The 23665-nt window shown below is 34.5% G+C and overlaps 1 protein-coding gene and 1 non-coding gene across 3 annotated transcripts in view; both read left to right on the top strand.

Moving 5' to 3' along the window:
* mus301 (mutagen-sensitive 301) overlaps positions 1 to 23665 on the top strand; it is a 75983-nt gene that overhangs the window by 14179 nt on the left and 38139 nt on the right. For both annotated transcript variants that reach the window (XM_081738023.1, XM_081738024.1), the window contains 4 exons: positions 8290 to 8468; positions 11721 to 11997; positions 15938 to 16143; positions 19156 to 19301. In XM_081738023.1, the coding sequence (XP_081594149.1) occupies positions 8290 to 8468; positions 11721 to 11997; positions 15938 to 16143; positions 19156 to 19301 (808 nt within the window). The remainder of the gene's footprint in view (positions 1 to 8289; positions 8469 to 11720; positions 11998 to 15937; positions 16144 to 19155; positions 19302 to 23665) is intronic.
* Positions 4274 to 4347, top strand: TRNAR-GCG (transfer RNA arginine (anticodon GCG)). The gene has a single exon. It is a non-coding gene; the product is annotated as a tRNA-Arg (tRNA).

Here is a 23665-nt window from a genome sequence, read left to right as displayed (position 1 = left end):
ATTTCATTTCTATGCTTATCTGATGTTAAGCGTTTGTTTGTTTATTTATTGAAATTTGGCACCAAGGCTGAGACGCGCCTACAGTTCAAGGTGGAATCCGATCCAGCGTAAAGCGTTGAAATTTAACGCTCTCTCACCGGAAATCGGACCCAAGATCACGTGTACCAAAGGCGCACTAACGATTAGGCCAGCAAGAAAATGTGTTTAACGCTTGAGTATATAGGAAAATCAGTATGTTGTGTGTAGGAAGTAAAGGTTTATTCCACACTTTATCACCTTCCACTGAATTCAGTAACTTTCGATGGCAGAAGATCATATAATTAAGAACTAAAAGAAACAAGCTGTTTTCATTTTATAATATAGTGTATAAACCTTTTTAAGTTCGTCACAAGATTTCATTAAAAAAGTTGTCAAGTTACAGAAAATAAATGTAATTTGGAGCAACTAATATTTATTATCTGCATAGAATAAAGTTTCAGTCAACATGGGTCAAACAACACCTCTTTTTGAAGTTATATACCGCCAAAAATGCGAAAAATCACATTTCTAAACGTCCTGACTTGAAAACTGTGGGGTCTGTCGCAAGTGGATCAAGGAATTACATAGGAACTAGCTTCTGAAACATGAATACTTAGAGCGCATACTAGTTCCTGTATAGGTACTTGAACCGCTTGCAACAGACCCTCATAGTTTTCAAGCTAGGGTGTTTTAAAAAGTAATTTTTCATATTTTTGGCGGTTATAATTCTGAAAAGAGGTGGTTTTCGAGTTTTATTTGTTAGAACCTTTGTTTTCTTTCACTTGGTATAAGGAGTCATCTCTGGGAGTTTGGTAGTGTTATTTTTCTGTAGCCTGTATATTGCATATTAAAGCCCCTTCATGGTTACATGGTTAGTATACACAACTTCAGCGTGGGAGACCTAGACACGATTCCCGGTGAGAGCTTGTAGTTCTCTTTCCATGTTAAGAGGTTTCGCATATCCTAGGTACGAAAAGTGATTTAAGCTCAGAACCCACCAACCAAATAGGACATAGTAAAAATTATTTGTGCAATATAAAAATATCATACGTATTCTGTGATTTAAATGTTATAATTTTAACCTGCGAAACTATACGGCACATTATTTTATTCGTGTTTCCTTACTGTCCACCTGTGACAATTGATTCAGATAAACTCGTCAGTTCCAGAAAAAAACTGGAGCATCCAACCAGCCTAAACTGGTATTTGGTTTTGGGTTCACAAATCGATTCATCCTGCTAATAGAACGACCAAGGAGTGGGACTTTATGACTTAAAAAAAAAAAAAAAAAAAAAAAAAAAAAGCAACATGAATCCAATCGACATTTATTATAAATTTCGTGCAATTTTTCAAAGAGGGAAAGGTTTCGAACACGTGATGTGATTCTGCAGAATTTGAATTTTTAGTGCTCTTTTTATGAGATAACCTTTTTGACTCCAGCGCTAACATGAATATGTGTATACGCCTATTTTCCAGGCCAAAGGTCCACTCTTGTACCAAGAATGTTTAAAATCGGTCTAACAGTTTTGTATAATAATGTTGAATTTGAATTTTTAAGCCTACTTAGTGACATTCCTCGGTTGCCGAAATCATTCCAAGAAAATAACTATCCAATAAGGATTCGCAAGGCGTATAAATAAAAAAAAGTTAGTGGATGTTAATACTAATGGATATGATTGTTTTGCGAAATTCGACCCCTGAAAGACAAAAAAAGCAGGAGTTAAATATACCTTTTCTCTTTCATCAGATCTCCACAATTTGTGGGTCTAAGATCTTGAAATTGTGTAACTCTAGGTTGTGGGTAAAGACGACGGAATTTGGATTTTAGATTTATTTATTTATTTTTTTTTCTTAAATATTTTTGTACACAAAGTTGTACTATATTTAGAGGGTTGGAAACAAATATTCATTGATTTTTGTATATGCTTAAATTGTTTTTGAGTGGCCATTTTGTATAGGCAGTAAGCCTATTTTGGAGTTTACAAAGATTTGGTGTAAACGCTGTACTCCGTTATTTTTGAAGATATTAATTTCAAATGTAAACAATCTGAAAGAGTATTAAAATGTGCAACATTTTATGTCTAGCTGCAAATTTAAGCTTGCTGCACTATGAATGTCTTTAAAAAAATATTGAAAGTTGAAAGTTTGAAAAACGCAAATTGCAGTTTTTGAAGTTAGAAATTTTAGAGAAAAAAGTCAGACTTGCTTTTATATATATATATAAAGGTATAGGCTTTGTGGTATGGTACTTCCTAAATAGAAGTTCAGTACCTGAGAGTGTTACCCCTTTTAGTTATCGGTCTTCAAACAATACGATTTTTCAAAAATTGACTATATTCAACCTGAAATATCTCAAAAGGGACACACTTGAAAAATTCAAATTTTCACAAAACAAGCGTTATTTGTGTAGTATCAGATAGTTAAAATTTGAGCACTGAGACTTAAGCTAGTTTTTGAGTTGCGGTTTGATTTTGATGTGGCAAAATTACAACAAGTGGTAAATGTTTGTCTTCAACTCGTTAAATATAGTACAACTTTGTATAAAAAAGTTTTAAGAAAAAAAAATGTAAAGATTGTCAGCAACCTTTTAATCTGAAATTGAGTGATATCAAATGGATTAACCTATATCTATGTTGATTTAAATTGTATTTTTCTTTAAGTGAACTCATAAATTGATTTTGTTTTATTCTTTTTTTTTTTAAATCATAATTACACGTTTTAAGTAAACTGTGGTACGGAACAGGACGTTTCGGCGCCACCATTTGGGCGCGGACGTTTCGGCGCTGCCGTTTGGGCGCGAAGCCGTTTAGGCGCGAGGTACATAGTAAAAATCAAAATTTACGAAATATGAAGTAAGCTAGGCACTGAAAACTAAGTGCGAATCAAAATATATACATTTCCTACACTTCTATCTTTATCTAACTTCATTTATCTATCTATTTTCTATCTTATTTATTCATCTAAATTAAATAGTTTAATGCGTTTGTGGCATTTGTTGCCTAACCTCGTCATGGATTGATTTTTCGCTTGTTCACGATTCTTGTACTTCTGATCTAATGTTGATCTAATTTTTGAATTATATAAGAAAGCTAGGAAATGAAGGAATCAGACGAACTGTTAATAATTTTCTTAATGTTAATTAAAACATATTGATTTAATTTTTGTATTTTTTAAAAAAAGTTAATAATTACTAGAGACCGGATGTTAGGCAAAATGCCTATTCTTTATTATTAAAGATATGATCAAAAATAACGTTATAAAGTTTGTATGGGGTTTATACTTTCGATTTAAGCCAATTTTATTTTGCCTATTTTGCCTATTTTGACCTTTAGTGCCTAATATTGCCTATTCTGTGTATTTTCTTCAAAATAAGCCTACATTGGGAAAATATATAATTTATATAACATAAATAATACACACATATTAAGTGTTTGTAAACACAAGCACGTGGTACATTACGATATATATACATGGTCAACTTCAACGATGTGCACATACTTCGGGAGGTGATTAGTAATATCAAAAGAAGACAAAATGTTTTCTTGTATTTTGTCGAATTCCGTGTCTTCTACGACTGACAGAGTGCCAATTTGGTATTGAAAATTGAATCCTGACAATTGGAACGGAACCGTAAGATGTGCACATACTTTGAGAGGTGATTCGTAACATGAAAAGAAGACAAAAGTCCTCTTGGATGTCACGAATCACCTCCCGAAGTATGTGAACATCTTTATGTCTCGTTCCAATTGTCAAGATTTGATTTTGGATTCCAAGTTGGCCCCCCTGTTACTCATACACGACGCAGAATTCGACAACATGCAACAGGACTTTTTGTCTTCTTTTCATGTCATGAATCAGCTCCCAAAGTATGTGCACATCTTTCAGGTTCACCCAGTATGTATGAAATGCATAACAAGCTTCGTTTTTATATATACAATAAAAGGAGATATTAACAAACAAGTATGTTTTTATATTCTTTGAACATTATCTATGACTTGAATCTATTTTTTAATTATATTGAGTATTTATCTTCATTATTTTGAGTTACATTTTAGTGCCTATTTTTTAAATTTTTAGTGCCTATTTGCCTGCCTATTTTCCAGGTTTTTAGTGCCTAAACATCCGGTCTCTAATAATTACATACTTATGAATATTAAAATTTGCTTTCTTTCGTATTACGTTTGCCAAACTCTTCCTTAAGTCCAATAAAGAACTACCAATAAAAGATTTCCACGCACTCGAGTTGAGAAAAGTGGCCCCGCGTAGCGTAGTCGCTAACGCTCTCGCCTGCGGTGCGAGCGGTCCCGGGTTCGATTCCCGGTAGGGGCACTCGGTCGAAAAAGTGTAACACGCTCTTTCAGGCCGGCCACCTCGAATGAGGTTTTCCTCATTCACACCAGGCAAATGGTACCTAATTTATAGGTCCAGGCCGCTTCCTTCCTTTCCCAATCCTTTCTTCCTTTTTTCCCCGGATAGTGTGCCCCCTCAAACGTGACGGGCTAAATGGCCTAAGAAATCTAAAAATCTTAAATCCTAATCGAGTTGAGGAAAAGCTGTTAATACAGGGTGTGTAAGACATTGAGTTTAGGAACTGTAGTATGCTGTATTTCTGGTATCACTTTTTTTAAAATTAACATTCCAATATAAAAATCAAAACTTAACACACTTCTTTTGTCCCATTGTAAGCATTTAATCTGCATTAAAGGAAGTGGCGAAAGGAAAAAAAGAACGATTTCAAAGTGAAAAATAATAGTTAAGTGTACATATATTGGTCATTTAGCCACTTGAAATGTGTTTGACATTCATACTTATTGCATAGCTACAATAGAAGTCCTTCTTTAAGTTTTTTAATGGAATAGGCTCACTATGTACGTAATGCAGTCAATCTTATCTAGTCTGGTCTACTTACTTTTGGCTTCAAAAGTTATCAAATAAAAAGCATACTTAACTTTGGTTGAAACTTAAATTTACAAAATTTAATTGTTAATTCAGTTTTTAGAATTTTCAAATTTTAGTATTCCTAGTATGTAAAACAAAATCCAGTATAATTCAAGGACTTCCACTACAGTAGACATCTTGTGATATCTTGATTCGAACTTAGTACTCAGCGCCTAACATAATGACTTTTTAATTTAACTCGCGCCCAAACGTCTGGCGCCCAAATGGCTTCGCGTCAAAACGTACAGTGTCCAAGCGGCGGGGCCCAAACGGCGGCGCCCAAACGTCACGTACCGACTGTGGTATCCTGTATAAATTACATTACCTAAAACTAATTAGTGGTGAACCTGCACATGAAGTTTGGAGTGTGAAATGTTTTACTGACGTCTAACTAAATATATTACGACCCAAAATAGACGAAGGTCATACAATTGCTGACACCATTAAAATGAAGTGTTTTTTTTTTAAATTTCAAAAATATAGCAGGCTTTCCAATGCTCCTATATTTCCTATTTTTCCTATATTTTTGCGTCTCTTCCTATAAACTCCTATATTTCCCACGTTTTAACGAAACCACCTATATTTTTGTGGCATTGCTACTTCCACGTGTAAAAATAACATAAGGAAATAAGGTGTGGATGGTTGGAGAGCCTTTTGTCTCCACAGTAGGGTGGTTGCATGGAGACTCTTCTGTGTTTCGTCCTTTCCTCCTCATTGTCTAAAGATAACTACATCAAACAATATACAGTTAGCGCAAAAAGTATTTATACACCTACAAAATGGAACAAAAAATGAACTAGTTTCGTCATATTCATTGAAAAGTTCTATGGAGTGGTGATTTTAAAGACGTACAAATAATTTATTTAGATGTATCAATACTTTTTGCACTAACTGTAGGCAAATAATTGTAGAATATGTTACAGATAGTCAAATCTTACCTTAAAAGCGCCAGCTGCAGAATGTTTACATTTTAGATTTTATTTTACATTTCAGATAATTGTTCTAGAAAGGGTGCAGCGGTATTTCTGCGTCTTCTCCGTAGCGTTTTCAGTATCCCATTGTTATATCTGCATTTTCTATACTAAAAAACTCGTATAAAATTTTACAAGGAGATAATTACCCATTTACTTACATTTAGAGTGGAATGTATGTTCATAGAACAATTGGTGTAATTTTCATTTTTTTTTTTTTTTAATTTTATTTTATTTCTATCTATTGGATAATTGAAATGTTCCTTTTTCGCAGCTTCAAGAAACCTCCTATATTTTTTCGTCGTGATTTCCTATATCTCTTTCATTAGCATTGGAAAGCCTGATATAATTTTGGAGTCGCGGTTGTTTAGTGATAGAGCGCTCATTTTTGGTGTGAGGGGTCGCTAGTTCTATCCTAGATCATGAGAGTTTGTGGCGGACAACATCGTGTACGTGGATTTCCTCGGAGTTCTCCCGTTTTCTCCACATTCTCATTCCATCAATTCCTTTCAACGTAGGTTAGGAAAGGAGGGGGGCGGGAGATAAATACCAGGGACAAAGGAATCCTAAAGCAAGCATATTAAAAAAAAATTACAAGTAATTAAACATTACGAACACAAATAATAAATAATTAACGTTTTCACATGCTACGTCAAACAGGATGAAGAGAAGACTTCAAGTGAAACGTCAGCGATTTTGTGTGTGTGTGTAAGTGGGTGTGTAGGTATGTAGTTGTAGTATTTATGTCTGGTTTTGCCAATTTACAGTTATATGTGGGAGAAAGAACCTAAAGAAATCACAGTTTAAGGTTCTTCAATTATACCAGGAATATACTAATAATAAGAAGAACAAATGAAGAAAGTATTTGAATGGTGATTTGATCGAAACTGAAGTACTTCAGAGATTCCGCGGGTTTGGGGTTTGTTCACTATAAAGCTCACATTTATTTACTATAAGTCCATAGTCTGTAGTCGATCTTGAAATTTGAATATCAATGCCTTTACCATTGAGCCTCCTTCATTCGTTCTGGTTCAAAATACTTCATCTGAGTTTAAAGTTTAAAAAAGAGAAAAATTGAAAAACAGGATAACTAAGTGAGTAAATGGGTTTCCTTTCCGTTATTCCCAAGCATATCGTTTAGAATATAAAAAATTACAATGAAACATAACTTAAAAGTCAGTCTGAAGCCACCTAGGAATTTGGAAAGGTCCCTGGGCCAATACAAAAGCTATTTGGTTGATAAAAACGCTTTAAGTGGCATTTATTAGATATCGTGCTCATGCTAGGATACTTATATCGGTATGACTGAAAGGAGTATTAATACTAGATTGAAAGAACATTTAAGGAAATCACGAAAAGATAAAGAAACTATTTCTGAGTTGTCTAAACATGTACAAAATATTCAACATGAAGTGCAGGATATCAAGGTTTTACACCGCGCTATATTAACAATTGAAAAGAATTTTCTGAGCTTAGTATTTCATTGCGACAAAAATCCAAAGTTCAATATGACAAAAGGGGATTTAAACAAGAAATGAGATACTATTATTGCCAATTTCGTAAACAAAAATTGAACAGTTTATTCTTGTAACATACACCCTTATTACTCCGAGTTTTCTGCTTAATACAAACTTCGTTGTAAGTACATAACAGAAAAGTTCACAAAAATAACCATTTATAATATTAAAAATTTCATATTTTGTAGTACTGCGGAATTTCCTTATACGAGTTTTGTTCATTTATGGAAATCTACAAAGTAAAGAATCACTTATACGTGTGGAAATTGATTTGTAACAATGAACTTCGCGTGGACTCCATAATGGTTGTGCAAAAGAGGCTTAAAACCACATCAAAAGCTGTATCAAGGAGATAGTAACACTGGCATATATCTGTAAAATGAAGATATTTAGTTTAAAATAGGGATTTTGTTTAGGTGCACTTTACATATAATATAATTTTAAGCGAGGAGGAATAGTTTTGTAAAGCTCCCATATAATATTGAGTTTCATTTTATTTTATTTCATTAATACGTTACTACGTCAATGTACGCTATTTCGTGTAGAAATTAAAATGTCCACTGATACTGAAGCTATAGACATGTGAGGAGCTTACTGTATAACGTGTATTAAGTCTCCATGATCCTTGATAATTATATTCGTTTATGTATCCGAAATTTTAAAATATATTTAATTGAGTACTATTTTATCTTGAAATATGTATTCCATACGCTTTACCAGTCAATATAATTCATTCAGTTAATTGTCATTCGTTTTTAGATAGTAGCTCTATTTGAAGAGTTAGTGCAAAATCTTAAAAATAATGTCATATTCTTCAAAATTATTATGTCTGAATATTTTTTCAGCATGGCAGGAGAAATGTCTGAATCTACAGGCTGTTCATGAAAAGAAAAACCTGGTTTATTCCCTTCCTACAAGTGGAGGAAAGACGTTAGTCGCTGAAATCCTTATTCTGAAAGAGTTGTTATGTGAACATAAAAATGCAATGTTTGTATTGCCGTACGTGGCACTTGTCCAAGAAAAGGTAAGTTAATTAGTAACACTTCTATTTAAATATATATATATACACAGTGAAACCTCTCTAAAGCGGACAGCCGTGGGGAATCAAAAATTGTCCGCTATAGACAGGTGTCCGCCTTAAAGAGGTTTCAATATTTTCTTACGTAAATTAATAAATAGGGTAATATGCAATTAGAATTTTTTTCGCATGAAACATGTATTCACGAATATTACAAAATGTTACTGTACCAGCATCCTTCGCCATCCAATACTTTATGTTCTAGGCACAACATGCAAATAATATGTTGTAGTTCTCTGCACTTTACATTTATCACTACTTAGTAGGTTTTCAGTATGTTGTTTTAATTTGTAGGTTAATTGCACTCCATTAGTGTCTTTTTTGAGACAATATGCGTACCGGCAGGCAAAAAATAACGAAAATTTCTTCCGCTTGGTTAGAGATTCCAGCGGGACAGTAGAATAATGTGTCATCCCAAAAGGCGGGCATCTGCCAATTACTTTTGTATCTAAAACAGCTTGGGTGGGAGTGGGATGCAAGCAAAAAACATGAGAGTGTTGTTAAATAAAGAAGCTTCATCTGGGTTACTGAGCAGACAATGGAGGAGGCAAAATGTTGTCGCAATACTTCCTTGGTGATACATGTATGAATTACTAAAGATGTATTTTTACAGTACTTTTCAGCTTGTTTCTAGAGAAAGTGTCCGTAGTACGGAGATAAATAATACCTATAAAACACAGAAAAGACTGTCCGTGTCCGTACTAGAGAGTGTCTGCTTTAGAGAGGTTTGCCAATATGTTTTTTCCTATTGCAGTGTTTGGAGATTACAAAATATGTCCGTTACGGGAGGTGTCCGCTTTATAGAGGTGTCTGTTAGTAGAGGTTTCACTGTATATATATATATATATATATATATATATATATATATATATATATATATTTAAAAGTTTAAACTAATAGTGATTTGTAAGGTAAAGTTGGAAAATTAAAGTTTTGATTTACATCTTCATTGTTTTTGGTCTTACAGTTGATTTTTATTTAAATTTTTGCTTTCGGCATTATCAATATTATCGTTCTTTCCTTTCTCCACCCTTTTTATTTCCGGTTCCGTTCCTTCTCATTTCTTATCTATCAGTTACAAGACTGTTACATAGAGAAGATAACATACGAATCTATTGCTGTTATTTTTCAAGTCACTCCCCATATACACGTACACACTTGTCCCATCAGTGTTCGAGTGCCCGTCTCCCTGCGGCATAGAATTCTTTGGAATGATCTTTCAGCCATTTCAGCACACACGTTTTGATTTGGTCGTCACTGTGGTGGAATTTTTGTCCTCCCATGTGCTCCTTCAGGGGACCGAAAAGATGGAAGTCGCAAGGCGATAGACCAAGGTTGTACGAGGATGGTCTGGGATCTCTCAACCAAGTTTGGTGATAGCTGTGACCGTTATCGTGGCCGTATGAGGACGTGCATTGTCATGCAGGATAATGCCATCCTTTACCGTCTGTGACCGTTTTCTTCTTAAAGTAGTAATAGTAATATTTTAGCGGTTTTTAAAATTATTTCCTCCATTTTAGCGCTTTTAAAATTATTTTCTGGTTTTTACAAATCGGTTAAGTTTTCTGTTAAAGTTTACTATTTTTACACTTTTTCGTTACCCCACTAGTTTAGGTACGTATGGTCGGCCTACGAAATATGGGTGAACAATATATTTTTTTTCTTCAACTCGTTCTAAACATTACGGAATTATATGTGAACATAGCTATACTCAGTTACTGTATTAACACTACCATCCAGTGAGTTTATTGGTCCAGCTCGCAAGATTTAACATCAGATCCGAATTAAATTTCCACCGAATTACTGCGTAGGCAGGGGTAAAAGTGAGGGGGGACGCGGGAGGAGGTCGTTCCCCCACTTTCAAAAATATCTGTGGGTTCACTCCCTTCCTAAAAAATTACAATGGGTAAAGATAGGCGCGCTGAACGGCTTGAAGTCATCCGTCCCTCTATCTTTTCAGATCCACTTTTATCTCTGCATATAGGTAAATTCTTTCAAAAAAAGAAGCACCAGCTGCACCCATTGAGATGTTCCATATTCTAGCTCCAGAGGCTATCATTAGATCGTAATGAAATTTACGCGAGACCACGTGGAAAGTACGTTCTTTCAAACAAAACAAAACAAAACAAAAAAAAAATCATCAAAGTTAGTGCACCTATGTGAAAGTTATGATTGAATATACCCACAACATATATGTGTAGATATACACAGGGTGTCTCAAAAGTCCCCTGACATAGGGTAACTCTGTTATTAGCAGGGTTACAACAAAATGTAAAAGGAAAAAACATCTTCAAATATGATGTTTTCAATCTAAAGTGAAGGAATTTTTTAAATCGGACGAACTTTTTGGGCTGTATACTCTTTATGCGCCCAATGTTAAATGAAAATGCAATGTTGCCATTTACCTGGACCCACAACATACGTGAATAGAGTTACTATTTGAAATGGGGCCTGGCCATTGACATGTTAACGTAAAAGACGGTAACTTCATTCACTTATGTTGTGGGTCCAGGTAAATGGCAACGTTGCATTTTCATTTAACATTGGTCGCATAAAGAGTGTACAGCCTAAATGGCTCGTCCGATTTAAAATATTCCTTCACTTTAGATTGAAAACATCATATTTAGGGACAGTTTCCCCTCTTGCATTTTGTTGTAACTCTGATAATAAGTTGCCCTATGTCAGGGGACTTTTGAGACACCCTGTATAAATTAGTCGAATCGAGACGTCCTCCGTGTTTGAATTCGGTTAAATCTAAATGTTTAAATTTCGTAATCATTTGCTACCAGAAGATGAAACTTTGAAATATTGGAGATGATTACTCATAATATCTATCTTCAGGAAACATGGAGGTTAGAATTATAAATATAAACAAGTGTTCTTTACGTTCTTTAAGTACTTATATAACTCTGTACTTCAGTATTATAAGTTAATGCAGTAGAAATATTCCACATACGAAGAAAAGTAGTGTTTTCTCATTCTTACTGTGTCGTGAACTTTGCTACTTCGGGAAAAGTTCTGCACTACCAAACATTTTGAGAAATAATACTTGGCTGAGCAGATTACTTCCATAACTGATAGCCAAATATTGCTCATGATACACTTATTATTATTATTATTGGGAAGTTGTGTTTTTGTTTTCTTTGTTCTAACAGCGCTTTGATAGCAAATATTAAATATAATTCTTTCAATTTTCAGGTGCGTTCTTTCTCTCCATTTGCTTTGGAATTGAACTTCCTAATAGAGGAATATGCAAGTAGCAAAGGCGTTCTTCCTCCTCGTAAACGCAGGCGAAAGAGGTCATTGTATATTGCGACTATTGAAAAGGCCCTTGGACTAGTGAATAACCTGATAGAACTTGGACGATTAGGAGAGATTGGACTAGTTGTTGTGGATGAACTTCACACAATAGGAGACCAGAGTGGAAGGGGAGCTGTACTTGAAGGTTTTCTTAGCAAAATTCTGTATTCCAAAGGTACGCTAAGGCATTTACGTGTAGAGAATTGTACTTATACGAGTGGTATAGAGGAATTCTGGAAGTAACATGATTGTCACTCACTTTTCTTGTTTAAAATAATTATGGAAGTTAGGGGAAAATTGGATCACTTTTATTAAAGACGTTTTATTTTCAACTGAAATATGAATTTATTAATATTGAACTTATATCCATAAAAGCAAGCAAACCTTCAGCTAGTAGAATATGATGAAATGTATTCTCATTTCAAAAACCTAGACCAGGTATAACTCATTTTAACAAGTGGTGCAGTAATCCCTTTTACTTCCCTATGAGGGGGTAAATCGGATCAGTTATTGGATAACTAGAGTCACATAGTTCTAGAGTCCCACAACGACTTCCACAAATATATTTTTTCTACCAAAGGCATTTACATATCATTCGTGGTAATACTCTTTGTAAGTCTGGCACTGTATCAATCTCCATCCACGATAATATGATATGTTACAAGATTTACATGGTTTTCATTGTCTGCATTTGTACTTGCAGATGTGGGTTTTTATCCTTGTCCTTGGTTCCTCTCTCTTTTCTGTTCGCGTAATGTCAGACAAAGTGAATATACGAGTTTTTGTGGTTTTAACGTCTTTTTCCTCGAAAGTAGGAATCATGCTTCAATTTTTATTCAAGCCATTTCCTGAAGAGTTGGTAGGATAGTTTGGAGAAAGGTAACAAGTTAGAGTGAGAGAAGTGTCAGAATTGTTTCTTATTTCACGTACAAATTTGGCATCTACTGTAGCCAGTGGATTGAATAGGTAGTGGATGTGTGAAATGGATGGCCAGTCACCTGTAATCCTTTTACCCCATCTACTATTGTTATTAAGTCTCAGGGTTTATGAAGACGAAGCCCAATGTTACCGAACATCATGATGACTATGAAGAGATCAATATATTTCGCTGGGTTCGGATCTGAAATCATTCATGGACCTGTTAGACATTTCTATGTTAGTTGCTGGAAACTGTTGATCATAGACTTATACAGTTATAAATAGTATTTAGTTTCTCACAATTTACGTCAAAGATGTTAGGCATTTATGATGAATGCAATAAATTATGATAAATTCAGTGATCTGATTTACCTCGAATAAGTCTTTACAAACATCCTTTAATTGTGTAGTATTTATTTACTTAATGCTAGAATCGTCGTACAGTTTAAGGTGTATGCATAATTCAATGGAACTACGCGATTGAAATTCAAATATATAAAAAATACACTTTAATAAAATTTATTCTACAAGAATGAAAACTTACGTTTTCTGTATTTTTGTGGATCACAAAAGCGGTCTGGAACTGTTGTGGCGCCAAGCAAACAGCGAACTCTGGCAGTGAGTGTTTCTTCTGAGATGTGATAGTACATAACACACAGCGGTAATGCAATAACTTCAATTTTCGTGTCTTCAGGATGGGGTTATTTTTGACCGGCCAAATTTCCCCCTACCTCCCATACTAACCTCCTCTGTATATATTATTGTAAAACAAGTATATACTACCCGAAACTTAAACATGATAAGTCTAATCAACGTTTAAGCTGGGACCTTAAATTCTCTAGTAGTTTGTTTGGAAAATATAGCTTTTTTTCAATATTTTTGAATTATTTTTAGCAATTATTAATATTATTTTTATTATTATTATTATTATTATTATTATTATTATTATTATTATTATTGTACATATTACAAACCGTACACAGTCAGCACATAATCAGTAGTGCAACAGAAATTTCAAGCGCCCTCTTATCGGTCTTTGTCTGATTGGAAAAAGAGATGAAAAATAAAAAAATCAATAGACTTAAAAAAAAAAAATCTACATATTTTAAATACGCTATACGGATATTTCCTTCGACCCTAGGACTTGTGGATATAGACGAAACCACTTTTAATGCTTCCCGGGTTCCGGCACCATTAATAGAGATAGTTTTGCATGATAATGTTTTCCAGGGAAGAACACCTTTCTCGAGCACCGTTGAAAAGGCCGCGGTGGCTCAGTGGTAGAGCGTTCACCTCTAGTGCTTGGGGTCCCTGGTTCGATCGCAGCTCGCGCCAAGTGAACTTTGTGGTAGACAAACATCGTGTGCGTGGGTTTTCTCGGGGTTCTCCCGTTTCCTCACTTTCTTCATACCACCATTTCATTGATTATATCATCATCACCCTCTCCTTTAGCCTAACCGGAATAACCGTGGGACATAAAACTTAAGATTTCATTTCATTTAATCTCGAGCACCGTTTAAATCACATTTAAAAATAATGTGGTCTATGTAAATTTGCTGTTATTAATAATCGTTTTGCGTACTTGCAGATTTTTATTTGTTTGTTTGCTTGTTGACACAGCCTCTACGATTTAAATTAGTTCTCCTTCATATTATTGGTTCTACAGACACTGGATACCGTAATGTTAAAATAAAAATGAAATGAAATCTTTGAGTTTTACGTCCCACGGCTATGCCGGTTAGGCTAAAGGAGACGGCGTAATGTTAAAATAGTGTTTACGTGTGCAAAGATAGTCTTAATTTACAAGTAGTAGGCACGCCACTGTGCATCATTCTTAAAATTATGTATAAGTTAAATGATAAATTAAATGAAAAAATAAATTTCATGTATACATTACGTAAATAAACATATAAATAATCTATTCTAATATAATTAAAACCATCAATTGCATCACATTGGCAAGGAACGACATAACTTTCACTGCCATAGAAATGAGTAATTCTTGATTTTTTCCAAAACTACGCTTCAGAATTCACCCTCAAGCGTGACATTTCTTCAGTACTATGTTATTTATCAATTGATATATATATCTTACCTTTGGACAGCGTTATACATAAAGAAAACGTAAAGTTTATAAGTTAATCATAATTTTGTTCTTTGTCTCTTTAGCCATGTTGCTAGTATTGTATTGAAAAGCTTGATAAGGATATATTTCATACTTCACTGTCAGTTTATCTTAATAAGTGGCGTTAGTATCAATTTTTAGATTTTATTTTTTCAAAAACCACACATAGGCTTTCATACTGACACATGTATCATTTTCTTCAGTTCAATGATACGAGGATTAATCAGAAAGTAAGGTTACAAAGCCTGCAGTGAAACGTGTATATATTATTTCATACAACCAATACAGCCAACAGATAGTACATACATTAGGTTATTTTTCGACATAATATCCATATTGGTTGAGGTACTTATCGTATCATGGGATGAGTTTGAAGATCACCTTCTGATAAAAATTATGTCCTTGTGTGTTTAGTCACGTTGTCGCGAAATGTTTCACCTCCTCGTCTGAAGCGAAGCAACGACCTCCAAGGTGCTCCTTCAAGTGCGGGAACAGGTGAAAGTCGCTTGGAGCGAAGTTCGTAACGTGATCTTCCTGTTGTCTTGAATCAGCTTCTATACGCGAGCTGTATTCAAATCTGTTGATGCCGTGCTGAGTCGGTCACTGCGCTCGTCGTCGGTGACGTTTTGTCTACCAGCCGTAAACTTTCGTCACCATTCTGCGACATGCTAACGAGGTATTACAGTCTCTCCGTAAACCTTTACCAGCTGCCGGTGAATTTCAGCCGCACTTACACGTTTCGCCCACAGAAATTGAATAACTAAGCGGACTTCTTCTCGCGACCAGTTTCCTAAACGAGTCGCTATTTGTATTTACCTACAACTAATGCCGTAGGTGGCGGGTGACTGAAACTCTACACAGTTGCAAACTTCATGTATTAAAATTACCGCACACTCCTTATTCCTCTATAACAGTCGAAACTCCAGAAGTAGCGGTCTTGTAACCTTAGTTTCTGATTCTCCCTCGTATCTAACGATTAGCATGTGTTGCATCTTTGAACATTTTTTCTTTTCGTTAAAACCTCATAGTGTTGTAGAGTTCATTTAGTTTTAAAATTTTTTATGTATTGCAGAAAGTATTCAGATTATTGGAATGAGTGCAACAATAGGAAATTTAGATGAAATAAGCACATTTTTGAGAGCTGATATATTTGAGTGTAATTTCCGACCAGTGGAGCTAAAGGAGTATATCAAAATTGAGGATAACATTTTTAGTGTAAATACTGAGGCTAAGTGTGATAATGATTTGCTGGATTTCTCGAGAAAACTTATGCCGAATGTAAGTATTATATATATATATATATATATATATATATATATATATATATATATATATATATATATATATATATATATATTACTATGATTTTGTTTATTGTTTACTTTTAATATCTTTTATATTGTAAATGTCACCGCATTTGTACTAGTTCTGTGATAGTTATTACATTGATATAGAGAATTTCTGTGACTGTTCACTCTGTGGTACCGAAGAATTAAATTCGATTTCTTGCCATAATTCGTGTGATTTGGATATCATTAAGCTCTAGGCTTACATCTCAATATAGCCTTCATGCTAAAATAGGATGTAACACTCGAAAAGAAGGAACTGATTTCACTAATTCCAAATTAAATTGCTAAATTAAAGTTCTGTTATCAACCAAATACCTTTCTTTACATCATATGAAGGGTCATGATTAGTCACTCTGCTGTTAGTGGAAATAAAATCAAATGAAGTGTCTAATGTAACGTCCCACAATTTGCACTAAGGTTAAAGTGATGATGATACTAAATAAAATGGTGGAATAGGAAAAAAAAAAAAAAAAGAGAGAGAGAGAGAGAGAGAGAAAAGTGGACAATCCCGAGAAAACCCACCCACACGGTGTTTACAGAGTTCACATGACATGAGCTAGCTGTTAGTTGAGTAACGTAGGTCAGCACTTCTGTTTTCCTTCATTGCTGTTTCTTACAAGATGCATGCAAAAAATAGATATTTTTAAAAACAGAAAACTGGTAGAAGAAATTTATTGTAACTGGTATATAAATATATACTTTGGTTGTTTTTCGACGTAGTCACCATGAACCTCCAGACATTTCTAATAGTGTAGTACAAGGCGTTTAACAAGATGCCCGAATCGCTATATTCTTGAGTAAAATATGTTTAAAAACAAAGGGGGGAATGTTGTTGAGGGAATTAGTTTTTGTTGTCTTGAGCAGGAAGTGGTTTCAAATTGCATACATGCTTGTAAAATAACGTAGAAGATGCAATTATCATTATGATTGGGTTTTGAGTGGCATTGTATAGTAGATGTTACTTGGAATAAGTCACTAGCTGTATGTCTTTATAGATCTATGTGTCAAAAATAGTGTTCACTATCTATTACATTGTGTTTTAATTGCTGTAGCGTTCTCAATTTATGAAGATGTGGAATCTCTCTTATGTAGCTTATTATACCCTGTTGTTTGGCATAGCTGTTGCCAGTACAGAACGTGAGTTATGTTGCCATTGCTACTTATTATTATGCAACACTAACATTGGTGATATGGTTTATCTGGAGATATGATATGATCAGATTATACAACTACGTCGAAACATTACACACAATTTACAGTGTAGCGCAATGCATGAAATGTAACGCAGTTGACAACAGATGCCGAAAATATCCTTCATTTACATCCGATAACTCTAATTCAGTGTAGACTTTTGGAGGCTCGCTGACTCAGTAGTAATTCTCATTTCTGTTGTGAAGCGTCTCTCGCTTGATCTCAAACCTGTTTGAAATTATGATGTACAATATCTCTCTGTGTATTATCTTCGGGGTTCTTTCATTTTTTCTACTCTCTTCGTTCCATTTATTCCTCTCATCGTTTACTTGGGCGTATCGTTTGTCTTCTTTTAATCTGTAGGACATAACAATGGCACGCTTAATTTTTAGATTTAATCTTTTAAGACACGAACTTATTAGTAATTATTATTGGGCGTACATGTAGGGCGGATGTGTGTGATATGAATCGGACATTGAGCTTGGAGTATACGTCTTATATAGTCTTGTTCTTAAACTTCAAACAAGTAATCGAATTTGGTGCATCATACAGGGTGCGGCAGAACCGACTAAGCAGTTTCTATTGATTACCGCTAGAGCTGTGGTGGGGGTAGGCAGTTGCACGTGGTCTGCCTTTGTTCAGTCGTTGACCCCATTTCAGTAGCTAATATGGTCTGGACCGGTGCACATCGTGGTTTTTCCGTTCGCGCTTATTATGAAAACAACAGATCTGTGATCGCTACACAACGATCTTTGAAGAGTGAAGTCGAGTGGCCTGCGCGGTCACCAGATTTAGACATTGGTGACTACTTTCTTTGGGGATATCTGAAGGAAAAGGTTTTCAAAAGCCGCCCTCACACCCTACCAGAGTTAAAACAGCGGATTATTGACGAAGTGAATGCTATACCCCGCGATATGTGTGCAAGAGCTGCTCGAAACTTCAGGGATCGTCTACAACAATGTATTGATATTAACGGCCGCCATCTTGAGGATATTATTTTCAAAACTAAATGAATGTAAAATGGTATATTGTACTAATTTAGAAAATGAAAACATTTTTTCTCTCTCTCTCTATATATATATATATCCAGATTTACTTTTTATTGCTCCTTAAAACTGCTTAGTTGGTTCTGCCGCACCCTGTATTATCAAAGACCCTTTGCAATATACTGTCATTAGTAGTCAGAATTGCTTAATAGTAGTGCCTTTTAAGTGTTCCGATAAATAAGTTGATTTCTGTAAGGACAGCATGAGAAATTACTTAATGAAACACTATGTACAGGATTAGCATAAATGATTCATTCATTTTAAAAAGGTTATATTTTCAAAAGTATTACGCGTACACACATGAAAGATGTATGAAAAGAACCACAAACGCACCAAGTTTATACACCATCCACAAATGTCTACTACCAATATGTGGACCTTTGGTGTGACGACACACATCCAGACAATACTCGACGTCTTTTTTTCTTGCTTTCCTTCCATTTTCGAGAGGTACTAACTTCGTACTGCCACACCCGATCTGAAAGATAATGGACTCATGCTGCCACACAATACAAAATATCTTTCATGTGTGTACAACACTGATCTTAATACCTTAGAGTGAGTTCGTGTTTATGATTCGGCTTATTTATCTTGATAATAATACTCATAATACACTCATGGAATGCCTGTTACTAACATGAAATATTTATATAAAATATGGTTGTGTGTTTGTTTATTATAAGTGTTTCTTTCATTCTATGCAGTACACGCGTGAAATGTTAGCCGTGGACCAAGATTGTCTTGGAGCTCTTGTAACGGAAGTGGTTCCTAAACATTCTTGTCTTGTATTTTGTGCTACGAAGAAGAACTGTGAAAATGTCGCCATACTCATATGTAAAATGATGCCAAGGTATGAGATTTCATATTTTCTTATGTAAAAATAAATTCAACAAAAATCTTTGTTTAATGTGTCCCATTTGAATCAGAGGCAACTCGTGAGGGAAGTCACACTGGTAAAAGTTTAAGTTTTATCGCTTGATGGTAAGGAAATGTAGGTTTGCTAAGGTAATAATCGTTATATACAATTAGTACATTGAAAAAGTTTTTTTTTTTTTTTTTTTTTTTAAGAGAAAAATCATTTTTTTAACCGTGTTACTCTCATCACGAGCCGCCTCTGATTAGAAGAATACATTTTAGAAGCACATTAATTAGAAATTATATTAAACTAGAATAAAAATTATAATCCATTCCAATTAAGCTGATTAGCAATTAAAACAAGCTTGTTTTCTTCCATCCCAGCCTCTACTATTGCAGAAGGGGAAAACAACTCGCTAATCTTGACAAGAAAGAAAGTTTTTAAAATATACTATCGTGTAAAATCTAAATTTTTACTCCGATTCTCTTGAACCTGACGTTGAGAAGGCACTACTGTTTCTTTCTAGTAAAACGATTTCTACACATAACAAACTCAGTGATATAATCTACTAGGCCTTAGTGTTGCGACTTTGAGATTTTAAAAGAAAAAAGAATGTGTTATCCTTGTAGCGTAGCATCTTAGTCGGTGTGGTCACTTTCATTGACTGTACTGGGAGTACTATGCCTCGGATAAAATTCCGAATAATAATTGGTATTCCACATTTTAATATTATGTTTTATCCTTCATAAACTTGATGTATCAGCCTCAATAGATAAATATAGCCACAAGACTGTTTGCATGGAACACTTAATAAGTTCATATTTCTTCCAGGAGGATAAGAGAACATTGTTACTTGAAATATGTATTTGCAAATGTTGCAGTATTTCTTGTTCCGAATTAATGTTCAGTTACAGTCTCTTGTCAAATAGTGTAAACTTTGCTCTAAAATTCTATAATCTTGTTTAGTGTTCCTAATATTCACTGTTTAGTGGTTCTGTTAGTACAGACATTAAGGAAATGTCAATATAAGTGATTGTTTTATGATAGTTGAAATGCCCAGTCTTCGCACAGGAAGAATGTATTTTTGGAAAGTAGTTAAATCCTGTCTTCGTGCTTAGGATACGCATTTCAACGTGTAATAATGAAAACCCTTGAGAGATTCTATTTTGGACATAAATTTTGAACTCCCTTCTTCCTTAGCATCCATTTTTAAATCAAAGTGACATGATAAAAAGCCAGCTTGTTTCAGGTGCTGTGTTTCAAAAGTAATTTCAAGCGGGTCAGCTGTTTTCCAACCTCTAAAATCATGGATTCGACACTAATCTCGGTCATTTTGGACATTTTATTTTTCGTCCTTTCACACATCTAGGGCCAAAGTTGGAGTTCAGCATCGGTACAGTCACTATTCATCTCCGCGACCCCGAAAATTATGGATTTGATACTAATTTAAGCCGCTTTTAATTACACTTCTACCTTGCAACCCTCCTAGGGGTGGTAGGGATCCCTTACCCCTCACAGTATTTTTCTTGATTGTTAAATGTCACATGTGTACGAAGTTTGGTTGAAATTCTCCAGGTGGAACATTTGTACGCTCTTTCCTCCCCCTTAAAATGGTAATTTTCAAAACGTTGCGACACGGGTCCGCTTATTGTAAGTGGAAAATTTATACACTAAAAATATAAAATACTGAAGTCAATACGAATCCAAATATCTTCAACATCTTTAGAATTCGACTTTAGTTAATTAATTTTCGCGCTTCAAGCGTTCTGTTGTCTATTTTATATATGGAAAACAAATACGGATCATACATAGGGGCAAAGAGCACAGCTGTACAGAAGTTTGTTCAGTTTTAATTGCAGGGTGAAACACGAAATGATCATTGCTAAAGTATATTACAGCCATAGAAACTAAATTTGCCATACTATTCCGGTGTTATATACATCAAAATCGTAATAATAAATTAATATGAAATTTAATTAGAAGCTATTAGTTTTTAGATTTCAAAAGAATTACGCATGAGAGAATGGCACAGATTGAATTTTATGGCCACTCTGTGAACGTAAAAGTGGAACTAATCTGAGATGAATAAAATCAAAAGGACTCATTTTTGCTCCTCCAAATTCTTATAGAAAGTCCTAAATATTATATTAAAGTCAAAATTTCGCTGACGATTTTCAGCATTTTAAAGATTTAGGGACAATGTTTTGGTAGGAATAGCAATATGGAAATTGAATGCTGACAGTTGTCGGCAGAAATTTGATGTTTAATATGTGTTTTAGAACGCTCTATAATAATTTGGAGAAGCAAAACGGAGATCGTTGAGTTTTATTTGTAAGTTTGTTCTTCAAGCAGTTCTCATTACAATAGCTATTTTGAGATGTTTGATTTTGGGGATAGGTGAAGATGAAGGTGTTTTCAAATAAGAAATCTATTAATATTTATATATTGAACAAATTCCCATATACAGCATAACTTTTCCATTTTACACAGGGAAATGTTAACAAAAGAAAGAAAAAACAAGACAACAACAACAACATAAAACAGCGTCCAAAAAGAATGTAAAAGTAATAGTATTTCGTCAAAACTCGTTTAATTGATCTTTCAAACACCGGGTAGCTCGAAAAAATGTCCACATCAGTTGATAAAACAGTTTGGCATTCTGTAAAAAAGAGAACTCTGTATAAATGCCAACCTAGGGCGGGCAAGGTGGAATAGGTGGGTATTCCGGGTTATGCGGCAGGAACACGTAAGGATAGTTCCTGAAGTAATCTTTCCGATCTTAAGTTTCCATTAACTATTTTATGAAGAAATTTCAGGTCAGAGATGTTTCTGCTACTCCTGTAGTCTGGATATCAAGATGTCGCAAAAGTTCCTTCTAAGATAATATTCGAAATACGGGATCACGAAACTGGACTATAGAATTAAAGAAATTGAGAATAGAATCAAGTCTGGGGAGATATGTAGGTGCTGCCATGGTCCATATGGGAAAACAGTATTCGATCTTGGGTGCTATTAAAGTTTTATAAAAAGTTGCTAACGATGAAACTATGTGTTGTTCAGTAAATCGGTAAAGAAGCCCCAACATGCATATTGAATTCTTAAGTGTTGAGGAGATGTGGCCAGAGAATGTGATTTTTAGCCCAATATGTACCAGTTGTCCAGAAAGATACCAGTAATAATGAATGGAAAATATTTCGAGGGGAAGACTATAATGTAATGAAACGTCGATATATTTAATGAAATGAATCAAATAGAAATAATTAATTATAAGTGGCGAATAAATGTGCGTACTTGAAATAGATGATTAATAAAATGAATAATAAATAAATTTATGATATGAATTATAAGAATAAACTTAAATGAAATGAAATGAAAGTATATGAACCAGGGATTATGTGTATTGATACTTTGTGAAACTTTCCTCGAACTGATATCTCGACGGTGTAATTTGTACTTCTATCTGTGCGTGTATTTCATCGATGTTACCTAATTATATTTGTTCCATATATGTATTTATATTTAAGAATCTTCATTGCCATTATGTGTTTGACACGTTAAGATTGTGTCTTTTGGTTTGATAAATGCTTGTATTTACCAAAAGTCGGACAAACAAACAAGAAAACGAAACTTCCTTAGAAATTTATGCCAGGGCCAATTACATTGCATTTTTTATGAATAAGATGCTACATTCAAGGAAGGCTTATTCTTGTCTGACACTTTATCACAAATCTTCAATTCATGTTGAACCCAGGAAATTATGATCTTGATCTCTTGGCTAGCTATTGCATTTTCAATTTGAGTTATTTATTTACTTATTAGTTTAACGTACTTACTAGTTGATGGACCAAGGCTAAGGGAAAAAAACGTGGTAATGGCATGGATGATAATAGTGAAATGAAGAAAGTGGGAGGAAATGGGAGAACCTATAGAAAACCCACGCACACAATGTTTGTCTACCACAAAGCTCACTTGGCGGTAACTGGAATCGGGCCACGTACTCCATTCACCGGAAGTGAATGCTCTACCACTGATTTGAGTTAATTGCATCTTAGTAAACAGATAAGTGAACTGCTCTCTTTGACTGTCGAAAATTAAACCCGAAGCAGAGAGGAGGAGACAGACAAGGAATAAATAATGATGTTTACTTTCAACAAGACGGGGTATCCTTTGCTTCGCCTTCCTGATGAGACATTGTCTGGATGAACAATTCGGTTAAAGAAAGTCGCCAAGAACTTATTTCATGGCCCATAAAAGGTCTTCAAATTTAAAGTCTTTCGACTTCTGTTTGTAGAGGTTGTTAAAACAAAAATTTGTGTTGAAAACTTTTAAATGTACCGGGCAGAAAAGGGAATTGTGTA

The sequence above is a fragment of the Thermobia domestica genome, chromosome 14, assembly GCF_964235325.1.
Source record: "Thermobia domestica chromosome 14, izTheDome1.hap1.1, whole genome shotgun sequence".
NCBI classification, from domain to species: domain Eukaryota; kingdom Metazoa; phylum Arthropoda; class Insecta; order Zygentoma; family Lepismatidae; genus Thermobia; species Thermobia domestica.
Note: the sequence above shows the minus strand (reverse complement) of the source record. Positions and strands in the feature narration are given on the sequence as shown.